The sequence below is a fragment of the Bidens hawaiensis genome, unplaced genomic scaffold, assembly GCF_021521415.1.
Source record: "Bidens hawaiensis isolate Kalapana, Puna unplaced genomic scaffold, B.hawaiensis_p1.1 tig00028733_1, whole genome shotgun sequence".
NCBI lineage: Eukaryota > Viridiplantae > Streptophyta > Magnoliopsida > Asterales > Asteraceae > Bidens > Bidens hawaiensis.
Window position 1 is genome coordinate 169,520 of NW_027494699.1, and position 25,635 is coordinate 195,154.

Here is a 25,635-nt window from a genome sequence, read left to right on the forward strand (position 1 = left end):
GAGGAATTCAGAATATGAAGTTAAGAATGTAGTTTATATTATTAATATGTGTTTCTGTTTCAGTTTATAATAATGTCTAGTATGGAACATGATATTTGTTAATGCTAGCAAGCATGTAGTTCATGACTGCTTGCCTTATGAAACTAGTTTGTTTATAATGTAGGGAGTGGACATAAGAACCATTTGCTTTATTTCTAGTTCAATCTATTAAATATTAGAACCAACATAAAGTATAATGAAACGAAGGGATTAATAAATTAAAGTAATATTTATAATAATGTCAATGCATTTTATGTATAACAAACATGTAAATACTAATATTTATAATGCATCAACCAATATTACCATTTATAATCACTATTTACAACATGATATGATATTTCCCCGCAAGCTAAAGGCAAAACATGATCTGATACTGCCCCCCAAGTTAAGGACGAGGAGTAACTAGTAGATTGGAGTGTACGAATATGAATATGCATATCAAATGAGCTACAACATGATCATGACGGAAGAAACATATTTTACGGGTTAGCTAGGGCGTTTAATAGTTTTGGGCTAGGAAGCCTAAATCCTTTCGACTTGGGCTTATGGGTTTGGCCTTTGGGTTTTGTAATAGCCATCCCATATAGTATAATGTTTAGTTAATTGTTAGGCCATATGTAATGAGGCTACAAGCTGGGCGATTTTGGGCGCGAAGGGGCGCGAACACCGTCCCCTGGGGCGATTTTTTGGCGAAAAGGGGCGGGGGCGAGTTCTTCTCGTCGTCTGGAAGAAGGGGGTGGTGGGGCCAACATGTATGGATATGTGTGTGTGTGTTATATATACATATATATGCATATATTGTTATTTTATATATATATATATATATATATATATATATATTATATTACTATTTGTAGTCCCTACACCATTACACCCCAAAAACAAATTCTCACCCCTTGCTGACTGGGCGTCACACGGCGCAAAACGCCCCAATTATTTAGCCTCTCCACTACGCATAGCCTTAGGGTTAGTACTAGCTAGCCCCTATCTGTTTTAGAGAGCAATTATTGAAAAATAACACTAGCTTATGTACCAAATGGTTTTCTAGTAATATAATCGTGTGTATTGAAGTGTTAATTGTGTTGATCGATCATTATACTCATCATTGTTATTGTTCATGAATCACCATAATCAATAGATTCCGTATACGGATTATGTTTTCTTGGTATCATATTAAAGATCAGATTTGGGACTTACAATCCTAATTTGAGTCGACAATAACTTTGTGAAGGTGTCAGCAATTTGGTTATCTATTGATATAAGTTATAACGAAGTTTCCTTTATGCTACTTTTTCGTATATATAAAGTATTTTAACTTTTGACATTTAATATTTTTTTAATCTCGGAAGTGTATATATAAAACTTTTATAAACCACAATTATAAAATTGTGTATCTTTAGGTTAATCCATTTACTCAACAAGTCGTGTTTGGTTGACATCTTTGATAAAGAAAACACATTTATTCATATGTGAAACATCACAACTTAACATAACAAAACATGTTTTGTCGACTCTAAACCGATCCATAGCGCATATATTGTACTAGACTCTTATAAACATATATTTTTATAAACAAAACATGTTTATTCATTCCGCTAGCGATACGTGACACCACCTCAAGGAATGCTGCACCATTAAACATTAAACAATTAATATACCATAAGTCACATATTAAAACCTTATAAATTAAATTAAGTTAACAAAATAATTACATATTTAATTCAGTTTCACTCACGTGTTACAATCGACTTTGGGATCAATCTTAAGAGTAACGGGTATCCCACACTTGCTCGGAAGGTCATTCGCGCTATCAGCGCGAACCTTCAGCTGCCCTGCAGCACTCTTAGCACAATTGCAAGCGGTTCGTCTATCCGCTTGGCTTTGGGTAGCACCTTGAACCTTCTTGGCACCATCACAACAACTCGGAGATGGTGAACCACCTGATGTCAGGTAGCCTAGGCACGGTGCAAGCATACCACCAAGCTCGCCGCAACTAATGGCTTGAGTTGGGTGCACCGTGACTAGAGCCATTATTATTAATAACACGGCTACATGAGTCATTGAACTCTTCATCTTTAATTAATTATTATCTCTTGTAGTTTTATATCTTTATATGTTTTATTTGTTTGGTGTTGTGAGATTTATAGAAAAAAGGTGATCGGTGATTTTGGGCACGTATCAAAGTAATAAGTTTGAAAGGTATATTTTTTTCAAATGTTTCATCACGTTAGTCGGTTGTTCATGCAACGTGTATCATCATTAAATTTGATTGTGGTCATATACACCTTATATGACCACAATATATAGGTGGATGGATGGTGGTAGATTTAAACATTATTATTATAAGCGGTGATGCACTAGTTTAGTTGAAAGTCCATTCACATTGTTATATGCCAAGCCATGGACTATATATATAACAAGTTACTATAGGTTGGCTTTATGTATTTTGAGCTAACTTATACTTTTGGGCCTTAATAATCGGTGTTATAACTAGCTTTATACCCTGTTTGTTGGTCAGGTAGCTTAATGTCATGAAATATCAAAAAAACTTTCTTTCTTTAAATTCTAAAGACAATAAGAAGTTTGAATTGAAAGTACTCAAAAAACTTACTTTCTTCGAATTCTAAAGAAAATAAGAAGTTTGAATTCAAAGTACACTTATTTAAACTTCAAAGTAAAAAAAGCGAGCGACTACATGAACACAATAGTAACACGATAAGAAAACGTAATTGTAGAACTACCGAAACGTGGAATTAATGTTCTTTACTCCTTGAATGAATATTGGTAACTAAAATGCACTGATGCTAGAATGTTGGTGGAACGGTTCGTGAAACTAGAGTCAGGGCTTATACTGTAAGAATAAATATATTTTATATATGTATCTATATGGCCATCATTGCCATTTATATAATAATATATCAAAATAATTAAATTATATCTTATTATATTAGTTTGGTAACTGTTGATGGACTATATTATCATTACTAGCAAATAAAGGTTTCCCTATACAAAAAGAGATAAAGATTAACATCATAACCTAGCTATACACACATAACAATTTTGCGTGTCTCCTATCTCCTAAAATTAGGTTCCTCTCAAGAACCTCAACATCATCCTTAACTATACATCCTAAAGTGGAACTCGACCAATCTGACAACTATGTCGTCTACATCATTCTCTGATGCGATTACTACTCTTCATGCTATAACATGTACACATATGATTAATGGGTATATCATATTATTATGTTTTCCATTATCACCATAAGGAATTGACCAACATATGCATAATCCTCTTAGGTCTAAAAACCTTGTACGATACATATTAATTCTTCAATGAGTATCATGGGCTACGATTGATGGACAAGGTGTAATCTTATCATCAACACTTACATGTAACCTACAACGGGTGGAATCACCCTCTTTACCATTATCAACAACCTATATATGTAACACAACATGAATGGGAACCAAAAGATGAAATGCTACAAATGTGAAGATATCATATATAACAATAGACACCGAAGACGTCACGACGCTGATGTCGTGTTTGGCCAAAGGGTTAGGCCCCATAAGCTTCTTTTGTATATGTGATCCTAGGAAACATTAAAAACTAAAAACTATTAATATGAAATTCAAGTAAATACCAAATGTAGCTTGAGAAGTAATTTGATTTCATAATCAACCATTTTTTATGGTAAATCACCACATGGGAAAACAAATGTTGACTATGTTTAAGGTTGCAAGGTTAGGTTTCAAAACAAAGCATTAGAAGCCATCACACCCCCAAGTGACACGATACCAGTGGTTGCAAAAGCTTGGATGAGTTCATAGACAAATTTATGTTGTTCAATGGGAAAAATTTAAAGTCGTTCACCTAGGGCTGTTCACGAGTCGAGCCAGGGTGGTTTCGAGCTCGGGCTCGAAATTGAATGGATCAACTCAACTAAGGCTCTAGCTCAATTTTGCGCGTGTCAATGGCGAGAAGGAATTTGGAGGAGCCAACTCACCTCATGATGTTTCAAATCAAGTTTTTTTAGCTAGTTTTATTCGAGCTTTTATCAAGAGAGCCACGAGCCAGAGCTTTGAGCCTCGGACTTTTTAAATAGCCCTACATTCACCTAATTTTAGCCACAATATTTGTTTCTTTCCTATAGTTATTTCCTCTCTATAGTTTGCTAATGTATGCCTTGAAAGGTGCTATTGGTTATATATATAACTAGGAGCATATTGTACACATCGAATTATTGAATCAAAACATATTCTCTTATTTTTCTTACCATAACATATTTCTTTAAAATTTTCCAAATCATGAGTAATGAAAATGCTTATATTATCTTATAAGAATATTAGTCTTGCAATACAAAAATAGTGAGCAATGTAAGCGACAACGTCAAAAGGGTTAAAAATGAAAATAGTGAGCGATGTAAGCGACAGCGTCAAAAGGGTTAAACATGTATGAACTATGGAGGCCGTCACCAAAGCCATTTAAGCAAGAACTTCAAATATTAAGATTTTGGGCGACAAGGATACAAGTGGTTTATTTGCGGACAACACAACATGACCGGAGTTGGTATATTAACTTTGCTAAAAGGAATAAGACAGATACATGTTTTATATTTTTCGACCTTGAAGCTAAAATTATTCCAGGAATAGAACCTGGACAATGAATGGCACATACAATACTTTTATCACAAGAATTTGAAACAATGAGTATGATAGATTGATAGGGTACCAAGCAAACAATCATGGATATATGATTATTTCCACCAAGAGAATCTTGTATCACTCTTTCAAGTTTGCCTTCTCTTTAAGAGGCACGTGTCTCGTTTGTAATTTAGTTTCATGTCATACCCGTTTTACGGCTAAATGTATAAAGCAAAAAATCTTACACTTTAAAAAAATAAAAGAAAATTTAAAACAAACTCTAGAAGTAAATTAGCAAATTTCTTAGCTTCCTCTAAACAAAAATGAACCAAAACTTCAATATAAATCATACCTAGATGTTTGATCATCAAATGAAAATGTAACATTTGTTCACAATTATTGGCTTTATGAACAAAGATAATTGACAAGGGAGATGTCAATTCCTGATCCCTAACAGTGTAACACAATTAACCTTTTTTTCATTGTTATTCAAGCAAGATACATATAAATGATCCACAACTTGTAGCTAGTAGTTATTTTTTTTTTGTTATAATAACTATCTTTTTACATACTCATTCACATTTTATAATTGTTAAAATAATGCACTCTCTAAATTCTTTAACCAAGCACATTTCACTATATGGCTACTCTAATTTTAATTTAAAACCAACTCTAGGACGGTTGTGCCCCTGTCATCTCACCATCAATTTCTCACCAGAGCGTTACGCCATAGATAATTAGGGGCGCGCCAAACAAGAACAAGCCCTCTGGGACGCTAACAGCTTAACGGGATTAGGCATTCCTTGCGTGGGGTCCACCACTTTTCCAACCAATCGGTTGCATCTATTCATATTTTTATATAAAAAAATCATATTAAATAATAATTGTGTTGTTAGTTAAATTATTACAAGTTTTTTTATGTGAAAAGTTAGTGAGACCCCCCCCCCCCCCGTCTACGTGCCACTAATGTTGTGGGACATTTTTCACATTTTAGTTAGACCATTACACATAGTCTGAAAGATATTTTATGTTAAAACCTAAACTTTTTTGAGTGTCTTATGACTAAAGAAAAAAAAATAAGTAGGTGTCAAAATGTGCCAACACAGTTAAATCTTTAAGTTTCCTTAGGTTTAAAAACCGATCTAATTGTAAAAGAATAGAGTGGGCGAATTGGTGTAAGATTAAGGTTATGTAGTTTGTTGTTTGCTAGGTTGCTTCCACGGGGTTGTGGTGGGTGTGATGCGGCTGTTGTCGCTTTTTTTTATAAAAGTTTATAGTTCAAAATAAAACGACAATTAAATTTTGGTTTCTAATTTAATTTGTAATTTTAAAGTAATAACATATAATTGAAAATACGAATTTTCAAGTTAATACAGATCATATATACACGTTGAATTTGATCCCGCAACCCTATGAATACATGAGTGATGATTAGTCTAGTTACATTCATGTCAGATTTAACCAGCTTAACATGTGAACATGAGAAACAAAAGACGGATACAATATATGAGAGAAAAATGTCAGTGTGTTGTGAGACATGTTAAAACATTCCAAGCCATTGTTCATATTTAGTGCTATTAATTTTGAACACACATAAACAAGTATGTCAACTTCCATTAAGAGTAGCTCTCATAAGGAGTCTAATGGTTAAAAATGGCGAATTAAAATTAGCTAACACTCAAGCAGGTTAGTTGGTGGTATTAATTTTTTTTGTTTTTCAAACTATAACTTTTATAATATTAATCAAACTAATACTTTTAATTATAAAAGAAATTTTTTTTATTCAAACGACCAACAAAAAGAATTTATAAATAAACGAAACCAGGCGAAGCAAGAAGCTTAGCACACGACATCAAACGTTCTCCAATAAATGAAAAAACAAATAAAACAGAGACGTAGAGAACTAACTACATGCTAAATTACATCCATTTCTCCCATATAATTGAGCTTAATCGCGACCTACGCCAAATCCAAAGGAAACCAATCACTTTAATGATCAAAGTCTCCAAACATGCCGCTATTTAGTCGAAAACTAAAGCATTCCGCATCTTCCACAAGCTCCAAATTGAAACAAGAGTAATAACATAGAACACTTTTGCCTTCTTTTTAAGGAACCTTGTGTACTTATACAAATCCAAGATATCTCAAAAACAAAAGGCATAAATACTTGTAACCTAGTACCATAGACCTGCCAAAGTGCTTGGGCAAGCCTGCTAGAAACAAATAGGTGTTCGGGCGACTCGTCACGCGTACGTCATATTCAGCACAAGTCAAGCACAATGTAGATGGCACCTCCAAATTCCTTCTCGCCATTGACACGCGCAACCAAACTGACTTTTAACGGGACCCAATTATTCCATTTAAAGCAGTATTCCGAAATCTCGCAGCGCATTTCTGCCAATTATTCCATTTAACCTTTACAATTACAAATCGTATATTTATATTAATATCTAATATAAATAAAATTAATACTTTTGATTATTTTTCAAACCACCCACTTGCAAATTATAAAAAGTTATATTCCAGCGGAACATTTCCTTAAATAGAAGCATTAAAGGCATTTTAATTTAATCATAGTGATAACAATGTGTAAACATACATCAGACAACCACATGAGGTTGTACACATTTGATATACATTCTTTTAATCTTTATATATAGTCATTTTCATTTACTTAAAAAGGTGAGATTACCCATTACCCATTACTTTGTCACACTACTAGAAAAAGAGATGATTTTCTACAATTTAATTCGTAGGAAATTTGTTGGAAAATCCAATTTCTAACAAGTTTCCAGCAAAAAGTTATGTTGGAAAAACACACGCTTGAAAAATTGTTTTCAACCGTTTCCCAACTTTTCTTACAAAATTGCTACAAAAACATGTGGTTGTAAACTTCCTACAAAAACTATTTTAACTTAACATAATGTTTATTAGCTAATGTTGTAACAAAGTTGGAGTTTTTTTTTTGTTGGAAATCTGTTTGAACTACATGTCGTAGGAAAGTTTTGTGGGAAAATGACTTGTTTTCTAGTAGTGTAATTAATCAGATCAAAGAAAACCTTACCTAAATAGAACCATCATCACTAGTTTGATTCATTGAAGACACAACTCCACATGTCAAATCCAAAGAGTAAATAAACATTAGATACATTGAATTAACCCTTTAATTGTTATGATAACCAAGTCATTTCAGCTATATATACTTCCAAGAATATGAAGAGTATAGATCAAGATAAGAAATTAACATCAACACATTGAATTAACATGTCAATTCATAATAAGTTGAACTAAAAGTTGTTTATAATGTTATAAAACCAAAATTAAAGAAAAGAACTCGTTTAAACCATGAATATTGAAAAACAAACCAATACTATCAGATAAATCACAGGTTGTGCTGGACATAATTTTTTTCAAAAAAGAAAAAACGTATTAATTAGTTGATTACCACTATACCATCCATATATGTAGATTAAGAATAACGGACTTTTAAATAAATAAAAATGTAATTTTATTGTTGATTAATATATACATATGACTATAGATAGCAAAGATGACATGCATGTGAAAGTACACATGCATGCTTCTTCTAACCACACTTAAACCACAATGCTACCATGGAATCTTTACACTACACAACAAAACTCAAAGGTCTAATTGTGATTAATATAAAAAGTAAGGTTTAGACTGAAAACAAAATCAAACAACAAGGATGAAAAGTGGAATTAAATCAAATTATTCTTAGGGTTAGTGCAAAGCTTTGAAAGCCTGCCTATAAATAAACCCTTTTAGGGTTACAATATTTATTTAAGAAACAAAGAAGACATCTTTCAATTCTTCAAAACAAATGACCAAAAGAAGAGTGGTGTTGAAAAGGGAAGAACCACCACCATCAGGTTACGCGAACTCATCAAACACCGGTCGGGTTCTTGTTAGATATGGTGAGTGTCAAAGAAACCATGCTGCCAACGTTGGTGGTTACGAGGTGGACGGGTGTAGGGAGTTCATGGCAATGAATGAGGCGGAGGAGGGTACCGAGGCGCCTCTTACGTGTGCCGCTTGCGGCTGCCACCGCAACTTCCATAGAAGGATGGTGGAAACTGAAGAAGCTGTTTCCAGCAGCGATTAATGTGAGTGAAACACACACTCTATTTATACAAAAAAATTGTATGTGTTATGTGTGTGGTTTGTTTGTCTTGTTGTGTTGTGTTTATGGTTTTGTCTTGTAGTGTGTGTGTAAATGAGAGTTGGGTAAGCTAAAGCTAATGCAAAATTAGGTCAATCTATATCCATCTTTGATCTTTTATGAATCTTTTTTGGTTTGACTTTACTCTTATGACTTTTAGCTTGTTTATATGATGTTCTAGGTAAAATAACCTAGTAACTTTAGTTGCTTATTCGATCGATCGATCTTATGTTTTGTATGATATAACTCGTTGATCAATCGTTTCCGATCATGGTATGAATATGATCAAGTGATCTTAAAGCTATAATTCTCAGTAATAGAAAAAGTTACAGGTTCTAAAAATGTATGCAATGAAAAGAAATGAGGGACTAGGATCATGCTCTTACTTTCCATTTTAGGAAAGGATGAACTTTACAACAAATGCATGCACCTAAATATTCCTTTTTGTACATGAGAACCAAACTCAAATAAACCGTCAATTCATCAATATTCTGCTACCTAATGAGATCAGATAAATCACATGTTACGATTAGCAAATGGCGTTTAATTAGATGAATACTAATTGTAGAAAATAATATTAGAATCTGTCACTTTTATTAGAGAATCAGGTGTTTACCACTGCAATCAAATCATGCTCCGGTATTCATGAGATATCATTTCATACTCGTACAGGTCTCCCATTTAGCATCTTTAACGATCAATGACCTGAAGTACAAAAGCACGTATGAAGTATCAAAGTTCTAACAGTACACTCAATAAAACTAGATAATTAATACATTAATATATATACAAAATACCAGAGCATCACATGTATATTGACAAAGATCATGTTATAAATTTTGTAAAGAAACACATGCAAGATTAAATAAGTTTTGTTTTCTTTAAAACATAATTGAAAGGCAAGAAATGTGATGGATGAAAGAGTTGCTTCAATTTGTTTATCAACAAAAGGTAGTGGGAAAAAAATGTTCATGTGATTAGATATGTGTCGAATAGTGTAGGAGTGAATTAAGTTAGGCACGAAGCATATGAATGAGGGAACAAAGTTTCTGGTATACCTGAACATAGAATCGGGTAAATGTCACTTCTAGTTTTGTCACAAAGTACATGTTCTAACAGGACACTTTTTAAAATATGATGGAATGACAATTGTTATTATTGGTTGTATGATGGTGACATTTATTAAATTTGTCTTTAAAAAAACATAAAGTGATTTACTATGGTAATTATAACACTAATTAAAAGATAACCTTGTAAGTTGTGACTAGATAATGGATGTTAGCCTTCATGTTATCATGTATACATATTATGTTTTGAAAACGTAGTTATATATATGTAATTAATAGTAAACATTGTGATTAATATAAGAAAGTTTAACGGGTGTTAATGGTTTCTCAATACAACAGTCTATCAAGCCATTTACAATGGTTCGACAAAATAAAAAAGAAAATTATTGAGCAAGGGTACAATCACACTCCTTTGTATGATTGTATCGGTCAGGATAGCGCCACAAAAGTTTGTATGTATGCATCAAAATTATTACAACAATATACCGGTCTTTAAAACTCTAATGCAACCCAATAAACGGATGAAAACCCTAGACCATAATATGATATATGAAGAAACACTAATCGACCCCGGGCAGATTACGGATAACCTGGGGGTTAAATAGATGTTTCCCACGAGGGGTTAGATCCGGCAAAGATGGTTCTTCTGATAACCTGCAAAACAGACACCGTGAGCTCGTCACTGAGAAGGTGGGGGGTACCTCCTTGTGACCACCCTCCGGCGTGAGAATCAGACTAGATTGCTCTTTAGTATAAGTGTATATTAAGAGAATGACTAGAGCAGATATCAGGTATAAGATATAAGATGAGATACAAGATAAGATAATACCATTCCAAGGTGTTGGAGTATTTATAGCCGAAGGTAGGTTTCCAAGAAGGAACAGCCGGCTGAATAGTGTTCTTGTTCTGCCAACTGTGGGCTACGCACATGCCATGCTGGTAGTTGGTGGGTAGGCAGCGGCTGATAGTGACCAGGCCGGCTGTGTACCATTCCTGTTCCACCAACTGCAGGCTATGCACGTCCTCCGACAGGTTGGTGAGTAGGCAGCGGCTAATAGTGACATACAGTACAAGAGCGTGCTGCTCGTCATACTGTTGTCAGTGAGCAGTCGTATCTTTGGTCAGATCTTTTGTCCATACCTCGTCAGGTACAGTACAAAAGATCCTCCCGTATCGTACGGACTGACTCATTTGGGCGGGAGTATTCCCGGCTTTGCTCATTCCTTCTTCAGGTGACATTACTGAATTATTATGAGAGCTAAGTGCCTTGTGCGTGTAGCTTTGCTGCGCAGGTAGCCTTCCCTGATGGCTTGTATCCGCAGCTGCGGGAACAGGCAGAGTACTTCACCATTGGGAGGCTTTTCCTGCGGGAACAGCTTGCGTACTGCGCGTAAGGACGTCACGTCTCTGAGCATGGTGGGTCCTGTGGATCCAGTTGGTCTCTGCGCAGACATCCCTTTAGTTAAGTCTTGCGGGTTCAACCGCGCAGACGTCCGTTAAGGAGTCTTGCGGGTTCAACTGCGCAGACGTCCCTTTTCAAGGTGAGTCTTGCGGGTCCAACTGGGCTCTGCTGGGACCTACCTCTTCAATATAGGAACAACCGTTACAACATAGCGAACCTTCCAAACTAGCAATGAAGCTTCCATGTGCGAATTGAAAGTTACTAAAAAGTGCAAGTCTACCATGATATAGCCAAAACGACATACTAGAATGGAGACGTGTGTTGTGTAATGTGTAGTGGTTGAGTTCGTATCAGGCCTAGTGTTAGGCTCCCAATTTGGGCTTGTTGGGCTCGTGGATCTCGTTCCAGTCTCTACAGGGTAGAGATGCACACTACACAATATATATACCCGGTGTACCTCACTCGAAACCGGTTCCTACCTGTACATGACTCGCGGGTATGACCTGGTCTTGGGTTTTTCCCCAGAACTATACCTGGAACCCGACCCCGATCCGAACTCGCAGGAACCGGTTCCACCTTTACATGGTCAAAACCCCACTCGAAAACCCCAGGCAAATGCCTGACTATACCCAAAACCAGCTCCTACTCGACCCGATTTTGACTTTTGTTGACCATATCTGACACCGGGGATTCCGGTTCCTGAAAATACCCGGTTTGTGCACCTCTACTACAAAGTGTAAAGAAGATGACACTATTGTTGCCTAATCCAACTAACTCGACCAATTTAATTTATTATTCTCGAAACCATCAATAATCTAGAATCCAATAGAAATCGTGACAATTTATCAACTCGAACATGACCTGTTTAAAAAAATGTTAACTCAGACATGAGTTGTTTAATAAGTAAGTTGATATATTAACTTGTTTAATGTTTTTTTTAAATGTTAATATATATGACAAAAATTAGTATATAGATTAGCTTAGAGTTAAAGAAATTAACCTAGTTCAAACATCCCTAGATCTACCAATTGGGTTACAGTCACGGGACACATTTTAAAAAGAGAGTAAACTACGGTTTCCGTTTATGTGGTTTGTTCAAATATGCGGTTTTAGTTCAATTGTTTTAAATTTGTGATTTTTGTCCATGTGATTTCATTTAACTGACAATTAAACCCGACCCCACTAATCATATTAAGTCTGGTAGTTAAACTCATTAGTGTGCACCTCAGGTGAGGGGCAACTTTGTCCTATTTGCGGAAAGAGTTGAGTGGAAGATGGGAAACGGTAATGAAGATATTATTATTGTGTTTTGCAACGAAATTGGTGTTGATAAAAATGTGTTTTAAGGTTTGAATGCATAACAACAAAGCCAAGACAGATGTTACTAGCAATATTAGTATTAATGTATGATAACAATTCTTCGGGTGATGATGGTATTGGTTTTATTGTTTCAAAGAATCAAATGTCACAACAATAGATCGATTTAATAACGTTACAAATGTGATTTAGTTGTTAGTATGGATGAAGCTAATGAATTATTAATTAATTAATTGTTTGTTAGTTATTGTTTTTTTTCCCTTTCTTATAGGCCATTACAAATGTGATTTAGTTGTTAGTAGGGATGAAGCTAATGGAATTAAATGTATACCAAGGTAATGATTAGCTAACGTTTTAGTTTTAAAACCTGACTCATTGAGTTTCTTTTAGAATGAACGGTTTTTCTCCTTCATAGTGTTCTTAGATGACTTCCGCCTGGAGACTCCAACTTCAAAATAAACCCGTCTTCAGAAGATTAACTCGGATATTGGGCATATTGGTCGGCTCCAAACGCCATTAAAAAAGGATTTACTTTTTGATTAGTGAAACTACACCAAGCTAACTGTAAAACTTAACTTAGAGATTTTAAATATAAAAAAACAAGAAATATAAATATAATATGTAAAATTAATAATACTTGAAACTCTTTGAAATATAATTCAAAGATTTTACATACAAATGATATCCATGATATTTCAAGCAAGTTTTTACCTTTTGCCATATCCAACACTAATGTTGCTTTAGGTGTCCTACAGTGGAAAACAAGTGTGTCGTACTTGACCTATAGAAATATATCTTTTAGAAAAATTTTTGTCTAGGGTGACCCTGAAATATGAAACGTTTACGTTGCCTTCTTTAAAAATAAACAAACGATTGGCAAATCACAAATGTATAGCAAGCCATACTTGACATATTGTATGGCGTTTGCAGTTGTGACGATTGTTGATAAAATTTACATCGGCCAAAGACTAGTTTCCCAATACTTTCGTAAAAGTGTTATTGTGGCAACTTTTGCCTAAAACACTTACTAAAGGTATTTTGAAATTATTAACGTTAGCTTAAAACAAAGCATTTTGTACTCATTACGAGATATTTTGATTATATGAAAATATGAATAAACTTTTACTTCTTACCTAAAACAGTAAAATGATATGTTGGAAAGAAAATGTTGAGAAATATCATTATTGGAGAAAGTTACAGAGACAGGGCAAGGTGATTCGTGATGTCACCACCACGTGCCTTCTTATCATATGGTATTCAGTTTACACGCTTTTACTTTTACCATTTACTTCTTTATACACCTCAGTTTTCTAAAAAATAGTCTAATCTATATCTAATATTATAAAGTAAAAAGTAAAAACGAGCACTCATCCATGACAGCCGTAGGATCAAACATACATCTCAACTACTCACCAGATCTCAATTACTCACCAACATATATACAGATATTATCACTCACCAACCAACCACAACAGCACACTTAACCTTTTACTTTCATAAGATCATCAAAACCAGTCACGCCACGCAAAGAAACTATCGCCAGAAAGATGGCCAAAATGACCATCAAAGAAACAAAATGCACGGTTGTTTCGGTTGTTAAGCCGGGTGCCGGATCGAAAGACGGCCGCAGCCGAAAATCAACCGTTGAAAGCGTCAACATGGTCAGATACATGCTTTTGCATGAATGAGTGGTGGCGGCGGTTGTGGTGAAGTTTTAGGATAGTTTTAAGGTTTTAGGAGGTAGTCGTTTAGGTTTAGGTATCGAATGTAATTGTAACTGTGGGTCTTTTTTGTAATGACCCTTTATGTAACACCCCGACTCAGAAAGGGCTGACATGTCACTTTGTGCGAAGGTATACAGAGACAGAAGACATAATTTCATTGCTTAGAAATCTTCATAAGTATCCTAACATTTATTTTACTCTTTCCATCCCGTCCAAAGTAACCTGTGAAACTGAGAGGAGAAAAATTTACTTAATGAGCCAAATGCCCAGTACGGAATAATAGGGTCAAGCGCTAAAACATTTTTTTTAAAAAAACGGTAAGCTTAAAAAAAATAGTTTATGATGGCGATAACAAAACAGTTTTAGTAACAATAACAATAAAACATTTTTGCTAAACAGTACACAACTAATAAAACAATTCACGTAAACAGTAAGCCAAAACACTTTCGGATAAGTCGATCACAATAACTTCTGAGTAAGAATAGTAACAAATAATTCAGATCAGTAGCAGATGATTTATAACGGTAACAAATAATTCATAACAATAACAGATGGCTTAAACAGTTACAGATAGTTCATATCATACGGATGTACCCATGAGCCGAATAGTAACAGAAACAGAGATGACGATATACAGGGGGCATTCCTGTAAACCAATCACATGGAATGGGGCAGGTTGGCACACCTACATCCATTCCCAGAAACTGAAACAGAGCTATGATCGATCCATATGCCTCCTAGTTGCTTTGTACCACACCTGTACCTAGGGACGCCGTGAACTAATCTCACCGTCACGGAAAGAGCACATGTTGTCGGTGCCACAACAACATGCTCGTGGGACACTCCATGAGAAGCGTAGCACTCAGGGTAACAGAGAATAAAAATATATATTTTTGAAGCATTTAAAAATTGAGTATCGGAACATGCGGTAATGAGCAAAATTAATTTAAATCTACCACATGCTTGTTTTTGTTAAAAAGTAACAAAAAATTAACGTATTATAGACCCAAGTATAACATATCGGAAAAACTGAGCGTAACATGAAGCCCGCACATCTTGGTTAACAATACTTTGATAATATAGCCGAGTGTTCATAGATATGAAATACCGCATCAGTATCCACCACACCCAAATATGTGATCAAAGTTTGGTTTCCCATGATGTTCGAAATTCATATTACTTCCCTGAAACATACAAGTTTCAAATGTCTTGTTGCAATGAAACAAAATAAACGTAAGAAACATGAAACAAACGAAAAGCCAAAGACGTTAAGAGTTCCAGGTCTTAGTCATAGGGGTTATCATAATCGAACCAGATAACAAAGAAGGCCTTGTTTGCCGATAGGTTGTCTTATAAAAGTAAATGATAATCATTTTAGTGTGTTCGTGTCATCCTACATTATGGTAATGTAACTCATAAGTTTGTTTAATTGTAAATTCCCTTTTTATCAAAAGATCAATGTTTGATTTCATCTTATTTGTATCCATGATATCATTCTCGGGTTAAATAAACTTGTTTACTTTGATTAAGGAAATAAATAAACAAAAATACTAAATCCAAATTTAACGAATGAAAGGTTAATTTAGAATGAATGTTGGTGTTATAAAGTTTGAACATATTGTGTATTTTAAAAAGGAGCTTATCATGGGTGAGGTTTAAACTTGTGACTTCGTATTTAGATGCCTAAGCATTTAACCCGTGAACCAATTAACCGAACCGAACTCTTCATTTTTTTAATATTTTCAAGCATTTTTTCCTCTATTTCATGTATTATATGTATTAATAGTTTAATATTATCATTTTCATGTGTGTATATCTCCACCGGTTATTAACCGAAATTAACCGAACCGAACCGATAACCGATCGGTTAGGTTGGGTTAATGCCAATACCCGAACCAAACTGACCCGTGCACACTCCTAGGTCTAACTAGTGTTTCCAACTAGAAAGTTTATCCATTTAAACTAATAAAATATTTATTACTCAATAAATCAGTTTAACTATTTACGAAAACAACAAAAAAAGAAAAAGAATTTCGAACATCAAACCTGAGAGTTAATATTAATATTAATAGTCCATGTCTTAACTAGTTGAGCTATGTTTTGTTTTGTAATTAAACTGATACACACTTTCTTTCCCATATTTACGAGGATTAATTTACCTGTGTGGAATGTAGTCAAGTGACGACGATGGAATACGGTTGCGGTTGTGGTGGCTCTGGTTTTAGCTCCGGTGGCAGTGGCAGTAGTGTAGGAAAATCGGTAGCGACTGTGACGATAACGATAGTAGCCCAGTAGGCCGTCGGAGATGACATTACAGTTGTCGGAAAACTGTCTTTAGTAATGGTGAGGGTTGTGTGGTGTTTCTAGCGGTCTGTGAGCGGTGGTACGGAGTGGTGATTTTGGTTTCGGATTTTGTGTGTAAAACTCGTGTATTGTTTAGGGTGAGCTAAAGTTGGGTTTTATAAGTAAACGAGTTAGGGGGTGTTTGGCTAAGCCTTTTCTTTTTGCTTGTTTGCTTTTAGAGGTGTAAAATGTCCATAATACCCCTCAAAAAGCTTTAAATTAAAGCTTTTTTGCTTTTTGGAGGGACATTTTGGACATTTTACCCCTCCAAAAGCAAAAAAAGAAAAAAAAGAAAACGCTTAGCCAAACACCCCCCTTAATGATCGGTTGTGAGAAAATATCCTGTACAGTAAGCTAAATAGTTACATAAAGAGCAAATTACCAAAATAGCCCATTTCATGAGAGAGAAAACATCAAATAGCACGTGAGATTTCAAATTCCAAAAATAGCCATCCAAATCTAACGTCCTCGTGAGTTTTTGAGATTCCCCGTGAGTTTTCGTGGACCAATCAAAATCTGCCATGTGTCATGCATTCCTACCTACCACGCAAGTTTTCATCCCAAATCCTTCTTAAACGTTACTTTTTACATCAAATCTTACCTGATGAAAACCAACTTTAACGTGATGTTTCAAGCTGTTTCCGTCTCCAACGTGAGTTTTCAAAAAAGATAGTTTTTGTGTTTTTTTTTTAAATTCATCTCCAAAGATGAATTTAATTTGAATTTTGTCTTTAAAAAAATCATATTCATAATCTTGTACATCTTCTTCTTCATATTCACTTTCATCTTCATCACCTTAATCATCTTTCACACCCATTAATCTTCAACCCAGTTACCAAGACTTGGTCTACTGGACCCCCACTTCAAAAACCACGATGGTGGTGCGCCGCCAGAGTCTCACGCGCCGCCGTGGTCGTCGCGAGTGAGATAGGTGTGGGATGAAAAGAGAAGCTTTATATAATTAATGGTGGTAAAGAAGGTGTTGTTTATGATGTGAATTCCGATGAGTGGTTGCCGATGCCGGAGGGGATGGTGGGTGATTGGAGAGGTCCGGCGGCGGCGATGGAATAGGAGGTGATATATATGGTGATGAGTTAAAAGGTGTGTTGAGGAAGTATGATGATGTGGTTGATGTATGGGTGGATGTTATGGAGGATGGGATGTTTAAAGATGATGAAAGTGGTAAATATGATGAAGAAGATGAAGATGTTTTAGGTTTTTTGAAATTTACAAAATTCATTTGAAATTTATCTTTGGAGATGAATTTCAAAATAACTTTAAAAACCATAATTTTGAAAACTCACGTTGCCGATGAAAACAGCTTGAAACATTACGTTAAAGTTGGTTTTTTCCAGGTTATATTTGGTGTCAAAAGTTACGTTTCCGACAGATTTGGGATGAAAAATATCGTGGTAGGTGGGAGTGGAACACACTTGGTAGAATCTGATTGGACCACGAAAAGTCACGGGGAATCTCACAAACTCACGTGTACGTGAGATTTGAAGGGCTATTTTGGGAATTTGAAATCTCACGTGCTATTTGATGTTTTCTCTCTCATGAAATGAGCTATTTTTGTAATTTGCTCTTACATAAATTATTTCAAGATATATATATATATATATATATATATATATACATAGTTAATTATTTAGGTCGCATACCATAATGGTATTTCCCTTACATATATTATTATTATTATAATTATTATTAGCTTTTATATAGCTGTTAAACTGTGATCTTATTATTAATATTATTATAATTAGTAGTAGTTTGTATATAACTGTTAAACTTTGATTTCCTTTATTTTTGCTTCATACACATGTACTTAGAGCCGAGGGTCTCTCTGGAAGCCACCTCTTCATTCCTTTGGATGGAGGTACGGTGTGCCTACATCCCACCCTCCCCAGACCCTACTTATAGCTTTGCTGTCGGTGAGATTTTACTGGGCATGATTGATTGATTGATGATTGATTGATACATAGTTAATTATTTAACGGTTATTTCACTTTATTTATCGGTATTATTATTATTCGTTTGCTAATTTGTTTATAATTGGTTCTCTAAAATCTAAATCAACTTAATTTTTGGGCTTAAGTGAAATTATAAATATATATTTTTTTTATTAAACTTATAAAGTTTTTTTTTTTAAATAAAAATAAATAATAATATCATATCCGGTGCCTCTAGATCCATGCCTAAGACCCACCCCTAAGAAACCTGTCTCGTCACGGGTTGTTGCTTCTTCCCAGGATCCACCTTTAACTTTATCTCATGACAATGACAACTCGTTTATCTCCATGTTGGGCCCTCTACTACTGGTGGGCCTAATCCTCGTAAAAGACTTAGAAGACCTTCTCCTGAGCCATGAAGACTTTAATGTTGGGCCTAATACACAAGATCCAATCTCTATGACTTGAACACATACACACCTCCTCCGGGATTTATTTATTAAGTTAAAAGGTGGCAATAGTTTGAAAAGAAATCGCAGGTCAGGTAATTCGAATTCATTGCATACTATTGAGAATTGATTTATTTCCTTATTTATCGTTTCCTTATTGTTCTCCCTTCCTTATTTTGTTCCTTGATTGCAGGCCTTTCTTGGCTATTTATTCATTGTTATCGGTTCTTTATAATTATCAAGAAATAAAACCTAAACTTTGAACCATCGAATTTATGATGGTATCAGAGCAAACCCTAACCTAATACACCCATCACAATCCTCCTTTACCTATGGCCGGCCATGATGTTTCTGTTGTCTCCAACAAGACTACGACCAATGACTCTACCACGTCTCCTCTTTACATCCATCCCTCAGATAACCCAAAACAAATGCATGTAAATGATGCCCTCACCGACACCAACTATTCTGATTGGGCTCAGGAGATGTTAAACTCCTTATTCGCCAAAAATAAGGTTGGTTTCATTAATGGAACCATCAAGAAACCACAGAAAAACGAAACCGACTACATGGCCTAGATGCGTTGTGACGCCATGGTGAAAGGTTGGCTCACGACAGCTATGGAAAGAGAAATCAGAAACAACGTGAAATATGCAACAACTGCCACTGAGATCTGGACTGATCTTGCTGAACGGTTCGGAAAAGAAAGTGCCCCTAGGGCATACGAATTGAAGCAAACGCTAAACAACACACAACAAAACGGAACCTCTGTTTCAGCCTATTACACAAAACTTCGCGGCATATGGGATGAGATGCAGTCGGCTCTTTCCATCCCACAGTGCACCTGCCTCGGTTGTAACTGTGGTTTAGCGAAGAAGATGATCGATGTTAGAGATAAAGAACGACTCTATGAGTTTCTCATGGGACTTGATAGCAATTTTTCTGTTATCAGAACCCAAATCCTTGCAATGTCTCCCACACCTACCCTTGGTAATGCGTATCGGCTTGTCTCTGAAGATGAAAAGCATAGGGCCATTGCCGCTGACAAGGTCACGCCCACTGAATCAGTCGCATTCAAAGCCTTCATACTGCAAAACGTGACAATAATTCGGGTTCTAAACGTGACAAGCAACCCGTTCCAAAAGAAGACAAAAGGACCGGCTTTGCTGATAAGCGTACGGACACTCCTGAGCATTGCACTCATTGCGGGAGGAATGGGCACAACCGTGACGGCTGTTTCATGCTTGTTGGGTACCCGGAATGGTGGTTGGGAAATAAGAGACGTGATGAAATAAAACCAAAGGTAGCGTGTGTTGATAGTACCAAAAGCCCTGTACCAGGTTTGACAAGAGATCAATATAACACCTTCATGAATTGTTTTGCAGAAAATGGTAATACCACAAGTGGAGAGACAAAACGCATAGCCTGCATGACAGGTAAAGCAAAAGAAAGTGATGAGTGGATAATTGATTATGGTTCTACAGAATACATTACCCACAACATTGAACTTTTGGAAAATAATGTCAAAACCCTTAATGAGAAGCCGGTTGTGATCCCAAATGGGTAGCCCATACCCGTCAAGGGGAAGGGCGAATGCATGCTTCCAGGAGGGAATAAAATAAAAGGAGTTCTTCATATACCCGATTTTACTTGCAATCTTTTATCAGTCAGCCGACTGAGTCGGGATTTGCAAGCTGCCATAACCTTTTTTCCTGATTTTTGTGTCATGCAGAAACTCCAATCGAGGAGCTTGATTCGTAAGGGTGAGTGCAAAGATGGTCTATACCGAATGGGGGCGTTTGAAGTCAAGAGGAAGGCATTGATGACATCCGTTGACATTTGGCATAGAAGATTGGGGCACACTTCTGGTGAAAAACTCAATTTTTTTGATTTTGTTCAAGTTTCTTCGCTTAATAAATTGTGTGATTCTTGTTCCAAAGCCAAACACACTAGACTTCCTTATGAAAACAGTGAAATTAAAACAAAGGAGTGCTTTGAATTATTGCATTGTGATGTTTGGGGAAAGTATCGTGTTCCTTCTTTTTCGAGTGCAAGATATTTTTTAACGGTTGTTGATGATTTTAGCCGATTTGTTTGGGTGTTTTTATTGAAATTTAAACATGAGGCCTCACGTTGTCTTATTAATTTATGCAACATGATTAAAACCCAATTTGGGAAAACCGTTAAGCGAATTAGAAGTGACAATGGGGGTGAATTCACCTCCAATGACATGCTTAAATTCTATGGTGACATTGGAATTTTGCATGAAACGACGTGTCCTCACTCCCCACAGCAAAATGGTGTTGTTGAGAGAAAACACCGACATATTCTTGAGACCGCCCGTGCCCTTCGGTTCGAAGCTAACATTCCCAAGCGTTTTTGGGGCGAATGTGTCTTGACGGCTGTTTATATAATCAATCGGTTACCCTCTCAAGCCATCCAAAACCAAATCCCATACGAACTTTTTTTCAACCAAAAGGCTGATTACGATGCCATGAAAATTTTTGGATGCTTGGCATATTTTCGAAACACTGATACAGGAGGAGATAAGTTCGAAGAAAGGGGGAGACCTAGGGTGTTCTTAGGTTATCCACCAGGGACCAAAGGTTACAAAATATTGGATATAGAAAGCAAGAAAATTGTGGTTTCTAGGGATGTAAGATTCCATGAAACTCATTTCCCTTTCAAGGATCATCAAGTTAATCCAGATGAAAGTGATTTGTTTGAGGTCCATGATAAAACAGAAACATCACAGCCCACTCTCAATGAGGACATTGGCCCAACTCAAACTAATGAGCCCATTGATGAATCTGGACCACCACAAGATGTTGTCTTTGACAACCATGAGCCCGAAGCCCAACATGTTCCACAACCCAACAACATCACTTCTGAACCCGAAGCCCAACATGTTTCCATTGATTCTTTATCAGATCCACCTGCTACTACATTGCCTGAAGCATCCACCCGTGCTAAAAGAACTCGATCACAACCAAAGCATCTCAACGATTATGAAGTTCGTCTTCACCCTTCGGTTGACCATACTCGCACCACTCCCGATCAAGATTCCTCACAGGTATATCCTTTAACCAATTTTGTTTCTTACAAAGAATTCTCCAATTCTCACGAAGCTTTCCTAGCGGCCATTGATGCCAACGATGAGCCAAAATTTTTCCATCAAGCAATTAAAAGTGACAGGTGGAAAGAAGCAATGAAGAAAGAAATTCAAGCTCTTGAAAAGAATGGCACATGGACTCTTGAAGAATTACCCGTAGGCAAGTGTGCGATTGACTCCAAGTGGGTATATAAAATCAAATACAAGCCAAATGGTGATATCGAACGTTATAAAGCCCGCCTTGTCGCAAAGGGATTCACTCAAATGGAAGACATTGATTATCATGCTACCTTTGCCATGGTTGCCAAGCTTGTTACTGTTCGAATTCTTCTTGCCCTTTCCGTGAAACAAAATTGGGCCATACACCAACTTGACGTCAATAATGCTTTTCTCCATGGTGATCTTGATGAGGAGGTCTACATGAAGATACCTCAAGGTTTTGTCAAAGAAGGAGATACTAGGGTTTGTCGCTTGCGTAAGTCTCTATACGGCTTAAAACAGGCGTCAAGAAATTGGTATCACAAATTTACCGCTGTGCTTGTTGATATTGGTTTCCAACCTTTAAGGGCTGACCATTCTCTTTTTACTCAAAGGCGTGGCACGACTTTCACTGTTATTCTTATTTATGTTGATGATGTCGTCATGGTTGGCAACGACATAGACCAAATGCAAGCTACCAAAACAGAACTTAATGAACGATTCAGTATCAAAGATCTTGGCACTCTCAAATATTTCCTTGGCATCAAGGTTGCTCGGACCAAAGAGGGTCTTATCTTAAATCAACGAAAGTATATTCTTGATATCCTTCATGACAGTGTCCTACAGGGTTGCAAACCCAGCCAATTTCCTATTGAACAAAACCTTAAACTTGATCAAGCAAAGGAGCATCCTCAAGTTGACGCGGGTCATTACCGACGAATTGTTGGTCGATTGTTGTATCTTCAGGCTACGCGACCCGACATTTCATATGCGGTCAACATTCTGAGTCAGTTTGTATCTGACCCTCGTCAACCCCACTTAGATGCGGTCCATCGTGTTCTCCGCTACTTAAAGGGTTCACCGGGTCAGGGCATTTTATTACCGAAACAGGGTGATTGTACCATTACTGCTTATTGTGACTCCGACTGGCTTGGGTGCCCCTACACTCAGCGGTCTCGAACGGGTTATGCTCTCCTCTTGTGTGGTGCTCCTGTCTCTTGGAAGACGAAGAAACAAACGATTGTTCCCGATCATCTGCTGAAGCTGAATATCGCTACATGGGGTCGACTGTTAGCGAAATCTTGTGGGTTCGATGGCTCTTGACTGAGCTTGGTTTTCCTCCTCAGCAACCCACACCTTTATATTGTGATAACCAGGCTGCCCGTCACATTGCAAATAACCCGGTCTTCCATGAGCGCACTAAACATGTTGAAATGGATTGTTTTTTTGTTCGCGAACGGGTGGAGTCTGATGACATTGAACCGTTGACCATTTCCACTTCCATGCAGTTGGCAGACCTCTTAACGAAAGGCCTTGGATCGAAGCAGTTGCAATTCTTGGTTAACAAGTTGGGCGTTCGTAACATACACGCTCCAACTTGAGGGGGAGTATTGAGAATTGATTTATTTCATTCTTTATCGTTTCCTTATTGTTCTCCCTTCCTTATTTTGTTCCTTGATTGTAGGCCTTTCTTGGCTATTTATTCATTGTAATCGGTTCTTTATAATTATCAAGAAATAAAACCTAAACTTTGAACCATCAAATTTATGACATACCAACTCAGCTTCAGGTAATTCGAATTGGAATTTTATTTTCCCCCAGCATCCTACAGGTCGATATGGACACTCAATCTGACATGGAACACAGACGCTTAGAGGAAGAAGTGGTTAATTAATACGATTCAAGTCGGGGAGGCAGTAGGAGCTGATCTGCATAATTTTGACATTCAAGTGCGAAATATTGTTGAAGGTGTCTCCTCACCAAGTGGTGGTGGAGATTCAAGACCGAACCGCTTGCATTATGGAGAAAGGTGGTCATTTCATTACACTCTTCCATTAGGTCTTGGCCTATTTTACCGCACTCAAGCAAACTGCCAGGTACTTGGAACACAATTGCAAAAATGGAAAATCATCTTGCTTTTTCCAATCTCAATTTGACTAGTCTAATTAAAGGAGTTCTGGGTATGGGAGATAAAACCAGATTTTGGATAGACCTGTGGCTCACTCCCGTACCTTTAAGAGAAGTTTTCCCAAATCTGTTTTTGATCGTAAAGGATAAAGTTTGTTTAACTCAGTCTTGTTTTGAGGTTGTTGATGGGAATATAGTTTGGAAATGGAGGTGGAAACGTTCGAGCCTGAATCAAAATGAGACCAACGAGCTGTCGGTTAGTTTAAATATGTTACAGTTGGTTATTGTTAATAACACCCCGGACCGTTGGATTTGGGATAATGATTTAGCGGGTGTTTTCACTGTTGCTTCCATGAAACAAATTCTTTTAAAAAACTCCAACATGCCTGTCCCATTTACTATAAAGTGGAATAGTTGGGTTCCGATTAAGGTCAACATTCTTGCTTGGAAGGCGGAAATGGATAGGCTTCCAACTTATGTGGCTCTCGTTAAAAGAAATGTTGACGTGGGATCGACTTGTCGTCTTTGTGGTGATTACGAGGAGACTTGTGACCACCTTCTCACTTCGTGTTATTTTGCCATGTTAATTTGGCAATTTGTTAGTAATTGGTGTAATATTCCTCCGATTTTCGCTTTCTCAGTCCGGGATTTACTTACCTTTCATGAATACTGCAACTTGGGGCTCAAGAAAAATAAGGTGCTTTACGGTGTAATTCTTACGGCGTGTTGGTGTATTTGGAAGACCCGAAACGAGATGATTTTTCAAAACAAGACGGCTAACATCTCCAAAACGATGAAGGATATCAAATCTATTCTTTTGTAAAAGAATCCAAATACTATTTTTTTTTCCTCAAAATAATGTATCAACAAGTTCGTATTCTTTTGCTTTTCACATTAAAACAATTTTATGTCAATTTCAATAGCAGCAACAACAACATAATATAAATATATGGGCTCAAGCTAGCTCAACGAGGCAAAACATAATATAATAATATGAATATGAATCTATGAACAAAAGGTTGAAATGACCCATTGGCAATGTGACAGTCATTCTTCGAGTTACTAGATCAACCTAAATTGATTATAACATAGTTATACTTATGTTCATAGATTTTATAAGAGGAATTTAATAAATCATCATCATCATCATCATCGTACTCAGTATATCCCACCAATAGCAAAGCTATGGTAGGGCCTGAGGAGGGTAAGATGTAGGCAGCCTTACTTCTACCCCATAGGGATAGAGAGGCTGCTTCCGGTGAGACCCCCGGCTCGATAGTAGTTTTGCATCAAGC

At 36.4% G+C, this 25,635-nt stretch overlaps 2 protein-coding genes across 2 annotated transcripts; one reads left to right on the forward strand and one right to left on the reverse strand.

Moving 5' to 3' along the window:
• Nucleotides 1-1,658: 1,658 nt before the first annotated feature.
• Nucleotides 1,659-2,073, reverse strand: LOC143577542 (non-specific lipid-transfer protein AP10-like). The gene is made up of 2 exons (XM_077061347.1): nucleotides 1,778-2,073; nucleotides 1,659-1,668 (listed from the first exon to the last, which is right to left on the reverse strand). Exons 1-2 carry the CDS (start codon nucleotides 2,071-2,073, stop codon nucleotides 1,659-1,661), a joined length of 306 nt encoding a protein of 101 aa, XP_076917462.1.
• Nucleotides 2,074-24,332: 22,259 nt separating this feature from the next.
• Nucleotides 24,333-25,163, forward strand: LOC143577543 (uncharacterized). The gene has a single exon (XM_077061349.1). It carries the CDS (start codon nucleotides 24,333-24,335, stop codon nucleotides 25,161-25,163), a length of 831 nt encoding a protein of 276 aa, XP_076917464.1.
• The last annotated feature ends 472 nt before the right edge of the window (nucleotides 25,164-25,635 follow it).